The sequence below is a fragment of the Podarcis liolepis genome (genome assembly GCF_965112155.1).
Source record: "Podarcis liolepis genome assembly, chromosome: 7".
Classification (NCBI taxonomy): Eukaryota; Metazoa; Chordata; class Lepidosauria; order Squamata; family Lacertidae; genus Podarcis; species Podarcis liolepis.
Window position 1 is genome coordinate 42,475,769 of NC_139561.1, and position 12,278 is coordinate 42,488,046.

At 45.9% G+C, this 12,278-nt stretch overlaps 1 protein-coding gene across 4 annotated transcripts in view; it reads right to left on the reverse strand.

Moving 5' to 3' along the window:
* The window catches only part of LOC310711547 (meckelin-like), a 28,474-nt gene extending 17,398 nt beyond the window's left edge, over positions 1–11,076 (reverse strand). Inside the window, exons 1-11 of one of the 4 annotated variants that reach the window (XM_083513607.1) lie at positions 11,052–11,076; positions 9,779–9,871; positions 9,493–9,566; positions 9,336–9,401; positions 7,950–8,050; positions 6,660–6,738; positions 5,982–6,059; positions 5,334–5,399; positions 4,058–4,202; positions 2,018–2,123; positions 557–650 (exon numbers count right to left, since the gene is read on the reverse strand). In XM_083513607.1, the coding sequence (XP_083369733.1) occupies positions 557–650; positions 2,018–2,123; positions 4,058–4,202; positions 5,334–5,399; positions 5,982–6,059; positions 6,660–6,738; positions 7,950–8,050; positions 9,336–9,401; positions 9,493–9,566; positions 9,779–9,794 (825 nt within the window). In that variant the 5' untranslated portion in view covers positions 9,795–9,871; positions 11,052–11,076. Of the gene's footprint in view, positions 1–556; positions 651–2,017; positions 2,124–4,057; positions 4,203–5,333; positions 5,400–5,981; positions 6,060–6,659; positions 6,739–7,949; positions 8,051–9,335; positions 9,402–9,492; positions 9,567–9,778; positions 10,169–11,051 lie in introns of those variants that run through there. The other 3 variants (XM_083513606.1, XM_083513605.1, XM_083513608.1) reach the window with 3 other exon arrangements.
* Between the last annotated feature and the right edge of the window lie 1,202 nt (positions 11,077–12,278).

The following is a 12,278-nucleotide window of genomic DNA, read 5'->3' on the forward strand; positions in this document are numbered from 1 at the left end:
ACAGCTAGTATCCATTAAGTCTTATTTATCCTCCACAAATCCTCCACAAATCACCTGTACGCTCTTAATCTACTAGAAGTGGCTCTTTGGGGTCCTGGGCAGAGAACAGTCTTTCCCATCACCTGCCAGCTTTCCTTGCCCCAAACTGAAGATCCCAGGGATTGAACCTGGGACCTTCTGCATGCAAGGCAGCTGCTCTACTGCTGAGCTACTACAGCAGACATGGCCTTGCTTAGCCAACCTTGCGCTGCCTGTTTCCTGGGTGACTTCTCATCTGACTGGCAGAGGCAGCTTCCTTGCAGGGGGAGAGGCAGGCCAGCATCCAGGCAGGGGGGTGCCTTTGCTTTCAGCCCTGACAATCTCCCAGCACAAACCCGGTTGTAATTAACACCTGCTGAAGCAACAGCTGCTGGAGGGAAGGGGGAAATGGAAGGGGGGGAATGGAGCCAGCCTTATTGTTTCAGCTGCTGCTGCTGCACACATGTATTTCTCTCCCTCCTGGAAGAGCAGCTGTGGGTGAAGGGGAGGACTTGAGCCCCCCCTTGCCCCCCCTTGCCTGAGCGACTCCAGTGCTGCTCCGTGTTGCATATTTCACTGTCAGCAGGAAAGGGGGGTTGTCTCCTCCAGGAGTCCCGGTTGGCAGGTATACACTGTATAAGCCAGGAGAAAGGAAGAGGGAAAAGAAGGTTAACCGGAGGACAAAGCCAGCAATTAGAGGAAGGAGTGATGAATCGCTCTGCCTCTGCAGAGAAAACGAGTTGCAGCGGAGGAAAAAGGTGCTAATTGGGCAGAAGGGAGCCAAGGTCAATGTACTTAAAACATGCAGAATTGGAGGATGCTGGTGGGTCCAGCACAGATGCCTTAGGGCAGCAGGGGTGGGGGAGCTTATCCAGCCTAAAGGGTCATGGCTCAGTGGCAGAGTATCTGCTTTGCATGCAGAAGGTCCCAGGTTCCATCCCCACCATCTCAAGGCAGGGAAAGACTGCCTGCCTGAAACACTGCAGGACCACTGCCAGTCAGTGTAGACAATACAGAGATAGATGGAGCAGTGGGTCTGACTCAGCAAGCAGCGTCCTGAGTCACGCCAGGCAACCCAAACCTCGCATTTTAGGCATTCTATGATGCTGAGGTGGGACTCTCTCCAGACAACCTGCTCCTCACCACCAACATCCAGATCAGCACCTCCCAGACCTCCAGGCCTTTCCCCAGGGTGCAACTTCACCCTCTAGTCCCAATGCGCCTCCCCTTGTAATTATCAGCAGAGGAAGGCGTAAAGGAGGTCCAGTGAGGATGCCTGTAGGGCTGCATTTGGCCTGGAGGGGGCAATCTGAGAAGTCAAATTAATTGCGTAAATGCAGCTTATCTGCATGTTTCTTGCTATATAAATAGCATCCTTGAGGCTGGGGGTGGTGGGGAGGGAAAATTTAACACAAACTCCCCACCTGGGTGCCAACAAAAATAATCTCTCTGAAGCAGCTGGTTGCTTTTCAGGGGAAACTCTTGGGAGCCAGTGGGCGATGTCCTTAAAAGACAGGATTTCCTTAAAGGAAAGGTAATCATCAGGACTACAGCAGAGAGGAAAGGGTTAAACTCTCCCTTCTTTGCTTGTTGAGAGCCTAATAATGACCACACACACAACAGCTGCTATTTGCATTTCTAAACAAACAAACAAACAAACAAACAAACAAACAAACAAAAAAGTGCTTGTTCCATTTAGCCAAGACACAAGCCTTGTTTGTCCCAGATATGCCCAAACTAACTGCTTATTCCCGTCTATTAATGCAAGAATCAGGGATTTTTGCAGCGGTTAAAATCCACACAATCTCCTGATTAACCTACCCATCAAGACAAGACCTTCAAGGAAGATTAAAATGGGTAGGAGATTTGATTATTGAACTAACCGCAGGAACACTCATTCTCCAAATCCCTGCCCCACACTCCACACCCGCAATTGCAGCACACGTCTGCGCGTTACTACTACTACTACTACTACTACTACTACTACTACTACTATTACCTGAGGATCAATTCTGCTGCAAATGTAACAGTTGCTGGGACATTTGTCAGGTTTACTTTTCTGCCAGAGAGCCCGTCAACCAGAAAGAATCTTCGGAGATAGGATGCTGGAAAAATCATTGGGGGTGGAGAGCAAAAGCCTTTATATGCTGAAGACTCAGCCCTTTGTGCCATTGAGAGGAAAATAATGAAACACAGCATCTGACAAAGAGGCACTGTATATTGTGTTCTATGTATTGTATGATGCAGTACACTGTATACCGAGTAGTCAATTCTATGTATTCTTTGTAATTAAAGAAAGCATTAAGCCAACACATAGTCGAAATAGGGAAATGGCTCCCACAGGAGACAGTCATGGCCACCAGCTTAGCTGGCTTTAAAAGTGGTTTGCACAAATTCCTGGAGAGTAGGGCTATTGATGTCTATGCTCTTCCTCCACAACTGGAAGCAGTAATGCTTCCAAATACCAGTTGCTGGAGATCACACAAGGGGACAGTGTTCACGTGCTCAGATCCTGCTTGAGGATTTCCCATAGGCATCTGGCTGGCCACAGTGAAAACAAGATGCTGCACTAGATGGGCCATTGGCCTGATCCAGCAGGACTCTTCTAACGTTACTGACTACATCCACATTTCCAGCTCTGCCACACCCACTTCACCATGAAGAGCTGGCCACAGTCAATGAGGCCCTTAGCCCAAAGAAGAGATTAGCTACCACTGTGGCAGTTTGCAAATGTTAAGCTAAACAGGATGTGTACACATTGCCAGCTTAGGATGCAATTTGGATTAAAGTTGGGGGGAGGCTCTTTTGAGGGGAGGGGAACATACATCTAAACTCAGTATTTCATAAGAAAGGTAAAGGTAAAGGGACCCCTGACTGTTTAAGTCCAGTCGTGGACGACTCTGGGGTTGTGGCGCTCATCTCGCTTTACTGGCCGAGGGAGCCGGCGTACAGCTTCCAGGTCATGTGGCCAGCATGACTAAGCTGCTTCTGGTAAACCAGAGCAGCACACAGAAACACTATTTACGTTCCCACCAGAGCGGTACCTATTTATCTACTTGCACTGTTGTGCTTTCGAACTGCTAGGTTGTCAGGAGCAGGGACCGAGCAACGGGAGCTCACCCCATCGCGGGGATTCGAACCGCTGACCTTCTGATCGGCAAGCCCTAGGCTCTGTGGTTTAACCCACAGTGCCACCCGCGTCCCTATTTCATAAGAAACAACAGGATAAATACAGGATCGACATGGATTGGTGGCTAATGTTGTGTGATGCAGAGTAAACGGTAGTATGTATACAGTCATGGCTTAGGGAAAACTGTTGCAATGTTACTGGACTCAAATCTGGTGAGTGGGTGTTGAAAAGCTGCGGCTGCAAGGTATACGTCAAGCATCAGTCTTGTAAACAGCCCCACAAAGTGTTACTAGCCTGCACAACTGTTTACTAGTCTTTTGTGGTTCTGTCCTGTGTACTGGGTGCAGAAAAGGGGTCTTTCCCTCATTTGGCAGCTGGCTTGCTTTCACAGAGCGGGAGAGCACTTCATTCCTCCTCCTCCACCACCAGCCTACTCGCTCACCTGCATGCAATGCTTCATCGCCCTTATGTACAGCCTGCTGCAAATACCTTGCCAGAGGATGTGCGCTCGAAAAGATCACTAAAGGTCGTAAAGACGGCACTAAAAGCTTTCCGCTTTGGAAAAGTGGGGCGAAAGAACTAAAGAAATTAGTTGTGCATCCAAAAGTCAGGAGCGCAAAGGCTAAGGGAAGAGAAGAGGGGAAGAGACTGAGGAGAGAGAAATGATGAGGGAGAAGTAAAGGCTTGTATGGGTGATAATACCCAAAGCTCCTAACTCTCTAACCCCATCCCTAACCCTCTGAAACATCGTCCTTCAAAGAATCCTGAGAACTCTAGTTTCTTAAGGGTGCTGGGAACTGCCAGTCTATGATGGGCAAGCTACAATTCCCAGGATTATTGGGGGGAAGCAGAGTGCTTAAAATGTGCTCTCAGTGTATGGTGTGTGTACACAGCCAAGGAAAGGCTCACCTTGGTTGTTTGTAAGTATTGCTGGATTCTCTACAGGGACTGGCCACAGTCGGACACGTCCTTCTTCATCCTCAAACTGTAAGAACATCTCATAAAAGACAGGTTCAGGGACACCTTGCAGTAGGGTGGAGACGTCAAGGGTACACTATAAAATGGAAAATTATTACATACTACCACATATCTCTTCACTGTGCCAAAAAAAAAAGAGTCTGCAGGGGAGAGGGTGAATCCATTTACTCTTCTGAGTCGTCCTTATTTACTCAGTTAAAAAAAGAACAACATAGGTTAGAACACGAGCCGCCCCATGCAAAAATGAATTAAGCCTGCAGTTCTATACACAGCAGTCATCTTCACTGAAAAGAGTGTGATTTAGCTTTAAGGAGAGGGGATGCCACAACAGTCAGGGTTCTCTGCCATAACATATACCTAAGTGAGATGAGTGTTGTAAAAACACTTTGCACAGACTCTGATTCAAATGAATTATTACAGCGATGGCTCAAGGCTGCAACAGATGCCAGTTTTATCACCTACTCATTTCCTTATGTTAAGATGCCGTTTTTCTTCCATATCGCAGAGTAGTGTTAAACCTATCATTGCCAAGGGTAGGGAATCCCAGCCCTCAGAACTTTCCCTGGGCCACACACCCTTTCCCCAGGCCCTGCTTCACACCCTCCTTTAGTGTTTTTGCCTGGCTAGAATGTGTTCTTGAATTCTGATCATGGCCCCTGTTTGTTTGGATGGAGGACAGAGAGGTGTGTGGCAGTAGAAACTAGCCTACTGTACAAAGGTCATATTTACATCTGTTGCCCTGCCCACTTTTGCCTCTGACTCCTCCCACCACTGGCATCTGGCCCTTGAAATGCTTTCCAGACTGGAATGAAGCCACTGGGCTGAAAAGGTCCCCCCCCCAAATCTATGCCATAAAGCAGAGCTTTCCAAACTGTGTGTTAGTGTGTTGGCTGCAGTGTGTTGCACAAACACTTCCCACACCCCTCCCAGGGCTGGAAAGGGATTAGTTTAATCTCCGGTTTGCTAGCAAAACTGAATTACTGTGTCGCGAAATGATGCATGTCTAAAAAGTGTGTTGAGTGCTCAAGGCAGTCGCCTCACCTTGCCTCATGGGTGGGCCGGTCCTGGTGGGGGCCACACCCACTACTGGCATTCAGCCCCTAGAGAGGTTCCAATGAGGCAATGCAAACCTCAGGCTGAAAAAGGTTAGCCACCCCCCTGGGATCTCAGAAGGGGAAAGCTGTCTTGCACTAAAGCCAACACTTACAGACTGGCTGTATGATGTTCCAAACACAAAGGCAGCATCCATGACACTCTGTCTGTCTGGGCAGAGCTAAGAAGATGGAAAGAGAAGAAGAGGCAGAAATTGCACACAGCCATAATTTCCTACTTTTTCTTCCCAAATGCCCATGAAACGAACATGCAAATCCTGCTAATTATACGTGTTAAACTAGTATGCTGCACTGAGATAAGCTGAGACCTATATTAAATTTTAAATTATGTTATCCAGTCCTTCCTTCAAGGAGGGCAGAGAATACACACAGTATCATTTTATTCTCAGAACCATCCTGTGAAAGGAGGTTAGTTGCTGAGGAGCTGCCCCAGGGAACTTGCTGGCCAAGATATGAAGGTGGCTGCTGGCTTTGACCTCTTTCAAACAGGGTTAGAGACATTGATGAAGTGGGGAAGGAGGATGGGGAGGAAGAGAGTAAGAGGTCTATCAGTGGCTGCTGGGCATGATGGTTATAAGGAACCTCCAGTTTCAGGGTAGTCTACTAATGAATAACAGTAGCTGAGGGATAAACAGTGGGGGTGACTATATAAAAAAATTCTCCAACCTCTCTTTTAGCTGACATTCCATTGGAACTGCAGCAAAAACAGCAATGTTACCGAGAACAGAAAGAAACTGACTCACTTGCAACGTCGCTCCTCTCACATCTTCCCAGCCTAAGAACTTTCCAAGCACATTGTACTTTATGACCTTAAAGTCAATCTGTAGAGATGAGGGAAAAGACAGTAACTGGAGGCCAATGTTCTCAGCCAGCTTCTGTACACCTTAAAAAGCCCTTCTGCAAAGACAGTCCTATAGTCTATTCAGCTCAATTTTTTTAAAAAAGCTAATAATGACTGGCAGCAGGCTGGACAACAGTAATTAATATCTACAAAGAGAATAAGACCTCAAGCTTGCCTGAGGCAACACATGTCACCCTGGAACGTTTGCGTCATAATCCTAGGTGCTGGGAAATGGGCTAAGGTTGTTCAGAAGACAATGACACTCTGCACATGCTTAGAGACACCCCAGATTGCTTCCAGTTTACTATTGCTGAGTCCCAGAGTTAAGAACAGGTTGCAGAGATGAGCTTTAGCAGCAATTAATCCCCCAACAGTTCTTCCATCCAGGCCGTTTAAACTAAGCAATGTTTTCTCTTGTCACCCGTTACCCCATGTGTTACTGTAATGCGTACACAACCTTAATTTTTGCCCTCTTGCTTGCTTTCTCTGTCTCTGTCTGTTTCTCTGTGTGTGTCACACACACACACACACACACACACACACACCCCAAATGCCAGTGTTTGTGCCTGCTTGGACTTGCCTTCGAAGTCTTCCAAAAAACCATCCGAGGGGAAGTTCCTCCATGATTACCGTACCACAGCTTTGGAAGATCTTGGCTTCTGAGAAGAAAATGCAGTGAGGATTTATCTGAGAAGCAGCAATGCTCTCATGTGAATAGAAACTTTTAAGGTCAGCCTAAATAATAATAATAATAATAATAATAATAATAATAATAATAAAAAATTTTATTTATATCCCGCCCTCCCCAGCCGAAGCCGGGCTCAGGGCGGCTAACAACACTAAAATAGTGCAACATTATAAAAACATCAAAGAATTAATTAAAATCAAAATTGATGGCAACCATAAACTAAAGTATTGTAAAGATTGCCAAAGGAGGGAGTCAGGCTGCGCCCTGACCAAAGGCCTGGTGGAACAGCTCTGTCTTGCAGGCCCTGCGGAAAGATGTCAAGTCCTCAGAGCGTTCCACCAGGTTGGAGCCGCAGCCGAAAAAGCCCTGGCTCTAGTTGAGGCCAGCCTAACCTCTCTGAGGCCTGGGACCTTCAAGATGTTTTTATTTGAGGACCGTAAGTTCCTCTGTAGGGCATACCAGGAGAGGCGGTCCCGTAGATACGTGGGTCCTAGGCCGTATAGGGCTTTGAAGGTTAAAACCAGCACCTTAAACCTGATCCTGTACTCCACCGGGAGCCAGCGCAGCTGGTATAGCACCGGATGAATGTGATCCCGCAGCGAAGACCCCGTAAGGAGTCTCGCTGCGGCATTCTGCACCCGCTGGAGTTTCTGGGTCAGTCTCAGGGGCAGCCCCACGTAGAGCCAGTTCATACACTACAGTTGTACCTCAGCTCCCGAACGCCTTGGGAGTCAAATGTTTCGGCTCCCGAACGATCGAAAACCAGAAGCGAGTGTTCCAGTTTTCAAACGTTCTTTTGGAAGCCCAATGTCCAACGGGGCTTCTGTGGCTTCTGACTGGCTGCAGGAAGCTCCAATCAGAAGCCGTGCTTTGGAAGTCAAACGTTTCAGAAGTCAAACGGACTTCCGGAATGGATTCCGTTCGACTTCTGAGGTACGGCTATATAGCCTTACAGCTGGTATATTTGCATTAAAGAAAGAAGGTCCCACAAAATCACCAGCCATGGGGCTCCTCCAGACCGAGACTGCAGCACAGAAGGGGTGGGATTAAGGCCCCACATGCCAACTCCCTATGTGGATCAGGCCCTCCAGATATGCAGTTTACTTCAAAAAAAGCCACACACGCAATATATTATGAGTGGGCTATAAATACCTCCTTGCACCAAGATTGATGGATACTCACTTGGTCTTCATATAGAGATCATAGGCCCGGTTTTGTAAAGAGAAGGCTTCCAAAATGACCATGTTTGTGAGAATTTGGCAGGCCGTCACATTGCAGGTGTTCTAGAGAAAAGTAAAACTGAAAAAAGGTGAAGACTTTCCTGCGCAAGAGCTTGAAGGAGAGCTGGAGATACATGAGCACCTAAATCCAGAGAAAAGGCCTTTGCAAGGCCTCCCGAGTCTTTCTGTTTGGCATTAAACATTAACACAGATGTCAGATGCAGGAGGAGGAATCTCACAGAATACACACGACAGCTGGGACAGCAGCTTGCAGAAGATGACATGTGTGTCAGTCTGGGGTCGCTGACTGAGAATGTAAAGCAGGGGGTGGTGAACTTGAGACCCAAATACAGGGTCTGTTTATCCAGGCCTCAGGAGTCTTCGTAGGCCGCATTCCCGCCTTGCCTGACTCCAGTCAGTAGAGGTCAGGGCTGAGACTAACAGATAACTTTTAAACTTCACCCACTTTCTCTCCTGCAAGAAGCAGCCATGAGGACTAGTTCCCAGGTCACTTAGACTCCCAAGCCATCCTTGTTAATATGAAGAAACTGTAAGTAAAGAACCTTTCTTTCTTTACCAATGGGACCTCTGTGTGTTTTATTTGCTCTCTTGTGATGTGGGCATGTGATAAGAACAGGTGGTGATGTCACTGGGTAGTTCCAGCTTCCAAACTTTTTAACTCTGCTATAAACCTACCAATTTATTTATTATTTTTAAAAAACCCCAAACTTTGTATCCTCAATGAGTGTTTTTGGCCCGGCTGAAAGGTCCCCTTCAACTCAGGCAGAAAGTTCTAGGTACAGTCCTCAGCATCATCCGTACAAAGGATCAGGTTGCAGAAGAGGAAAAATATATCTGCCAGAAAACCCTTTTACTACATTTTATAACCCACCTTTCCTACAAGGAGCTCTCAAGGTGGCATACATTATTCTCCCCTCCTCTCTGTTCAGTCCTCACAACTCTGTAAGCTAGGGTTAGGCGGCAAATTGGTGACTGGCCCTAGGTCACTCAGTGAGCTTCTTAACTGAGTGGGGATTTGAACCCTGATCTCCCATATCCTAGTCTGACTCTCTAACCACTACTCTATACTCACTAGAGAGCTTCCAGGCTAAACAGACAGACAGCCTGACCTGCTTTATAACAGTTTCATGCGATCTGACTAGTGAGTGCAGAGGCATTGTGAGAAGGCAGCAGAGCTTTGATCCTGCCCAGACTCTCATTGGAGGGAGCAGGGGAGAGCATTCTTTGTTCTGGGGACATTCCCAGGATACCAACCAAAGCCACAAAATAGCATAAGTTGGTAATGCAAGGAGGAGTAAGTGGAGCAAAAAAACCCAACCCCACTTACGTTGCAACTCAGGAAACTGTCGTCAAGGAACATGGATTCCCAGAGTGTGTTGGGTGGCAGGTTACTCTGAAGGAGAGGAAGGGGCAGAGAGAAAGTCAACATCGAAAGAGCCTGCCTGCATATGAGGAAAAAAAGGAATGAAGGAATGTGTTCTTACACAGCCACGGCAGTCAAGAGGCGATGGCTGCTTATTTGTCTCATTCAGTCCAGCTACACAAACGCACTCCAAGCCTAGAAAGAGGAGGAACACTCAAAAACCTTGCATTGATTCCTTTAAGGGTCCTTCCTTAAGATCCTGATACATCAAGTGCTTGCAGTTCAAAACTATATTTTTTTATATATAAAAATCTCCCTCTTGCTTGGCTTCTTAATTATGGGGATAATTTTTTCCACTGCCACCCTGCTCCCTGCAACTTATTTTATTGCATCCATTTCATACTCACCGTCAGGGCTCTGCATCTGTTTCTGGGCGCAGGAGCTACACTGGCCCGTCTCAATATTGAAGAATTCTTCGGTCTCACATTTCCTTGGTGGGCCTGACAAAACAGGAACACCCCCGATAATCTGAGGCGTACCCCCGATAATCTGAGGCGTGGAGCCGTGAGGGAGGTAAAGCAAGCAGAGACAGAGGAGGAGGCAGGCCAAGTGAAGTGGCATTCTCAACTCAGGCTCCTTCTTCACCAAGTTAGGTGTTAGTTTCTCTCCCATATTTATTCCCTCTGGAGAAAGGAGTTGTGGACTGGATAAGCCTGGCTGGCCGGAGAGTGTATACAGACAAGGGCATCCATGGTAACCAAAGCCAGGTGTGGCTTCTTCCATACAAAAGGGAAGCGGCTGGGATTCCTGAGGTTGAATGTGGACCAGGCTGGATTCCTGGACCAGGCTGATGGCCCATCTAGTCTAGCATTCCTGTTCTCACAGCAGCCAACCAGATGCCTGTGGGAAAACCACAGGCAGGACCCAACCACAAGAACACTCTCCTTTGCCGTGGCTTCTGACAACTGTTATTCAAAAGCGTTACTGCCTTCAATCACAAAGAAAGAACAAAGCCTTCATGGCTAGTAGCCTTCAATAGCCCCCTCCTTAATAAATTTGTCCAATCCTCTTTTAAAGCAATATAGGTTGGTGGACATCACTGCCTCCTGTGGGAGTGAGTTCCATAGATTAACTATGTGCTGTGTGAAGTACTTTTTGTCTGTACTGTACAACCAAACAGCAGAAAGAAGATACCTTTGGATACTCCAAGGTCACTTCCAAACAACCTGTTTACTGAACATTCATCTTGAATATTAGATAATGTCACCTATTTATTGAGTATTCCTTCTGGCTTATTTGCAGGCAGTTTAGAGGATATTGCAACAAAGGGTGAGTCCACACTTTTCAGTGCAATTCTGCATCACTTTTCTTATTGCATCCTTAATTTGCCGGTATGTGATTGTTTCCAGATTATCACTATTTTGGGGTGGGATCCAATGTTTTTAAGGCTATCTTAGGGTGCTTCCAGACAGCTATTTATTGTGTGCTCCTCATGTAGCTGTTGTAGCTTAGCAATCCCTGCAATCTAAAATTCCATACTACAAAAATGCCACTGCAAAATGGCATGAAAATGCCAGCCCACTCTCCCCTCCCCCCAAATTTAATCTGGATTTACTCTTTCCCCAGAAATATCAAGTAAGTAAAAACAAACTAACAAACCACGTATTTCCATTTACTTACTTGCAATCTCTGTGATCTATTTGCACATTAATGCTCCATCTGGAAACACTCTGGGGTGGGGAAAATAGCACTAAATAAAGAGGTGTACAATGCCTAAATTACGTTTCCCATTTCAAACATTGCCAATGGATTTTTTTTTTAAAAAAAAATGACTGTAATTTTTATTTTACTGTGTTAGCAGTTGTTCCAACTTGACAGAATGCTGGGAAAGGTCTGACAGAGCAATCCTGGTAACTCCATTGCATCTGTTGAACCGATGGCGATTTGGCACCTCTTCTCCTAGATCCTTTCTTGTTCAGTGGCCACACCACCTGGTTATTATGTCAATTAGGTCATGGTAGGGCAGAAATTAGATCAGGATATACTGGTAGATCTCTGGGTGTTTCGCAGATTGGTCATATTGGTTGATGCTGATGGGAGTTACGGAGTCCAAACAAAATTGGTGGGTGGGTGTGTCATTTTGGCTAGTGTGGTGTAAGCTAGATGCAGCTCCTGTAGAAGGTACTAATGCCACCCCCAATTAGGTCATAATAAAACACACACCCCTTTTCTACAAAAGAGGAGATTCTTAAGAGAGTGAAAAGAAACCCAATTGTTCATATTTTAATGTGAATTTACCTGCCTCATATTTCCCAAACCAAAATGCACACCAAAACACAACTGTCCTTTCAAACACACATCTTTGAATTTTATGATGCAGTTCTCCCACAAAAAAAGGGAAAAGTATGTACGGTATATTATGGGGAAATGCATATACTAGCAGAGATAGCATACAAAGCAGCATTACACAAGAGGGAATTGCTTGGGAAAATGTGCAGATTAGGTAAAACCGTGTAAAGAAATGTGTGTATTGGGAGAAGCAGACATGAAAATGCATACAAATTTTTGTGTGATTTTTTTTAAAAAAAATGCAAACAGAGGACAGGAATGGTATAAATTGAATTTAAGACTGAAGAAATGAAAGAGAGAAGTGAAATTGACCTATTCCTCCTTCCCCAGCAAGCCAAAATAGATCTGGAATAAAATGTATGTGCTGGTTATGAAAAAGACAGAATTCAGTGTAGGGGTTTAAAAAAAAAACAAGTTTTATTTCACTTCCCCAATCCATTCATAACCAGGACTTGAAATGCTTTCAATACATGAGTTTAAAAACAACAGTATTCCACAAAGGATACTAAATTGCACAATCGCAGTACAACATGTCAGTCAGTACAACAGTTGTACCCA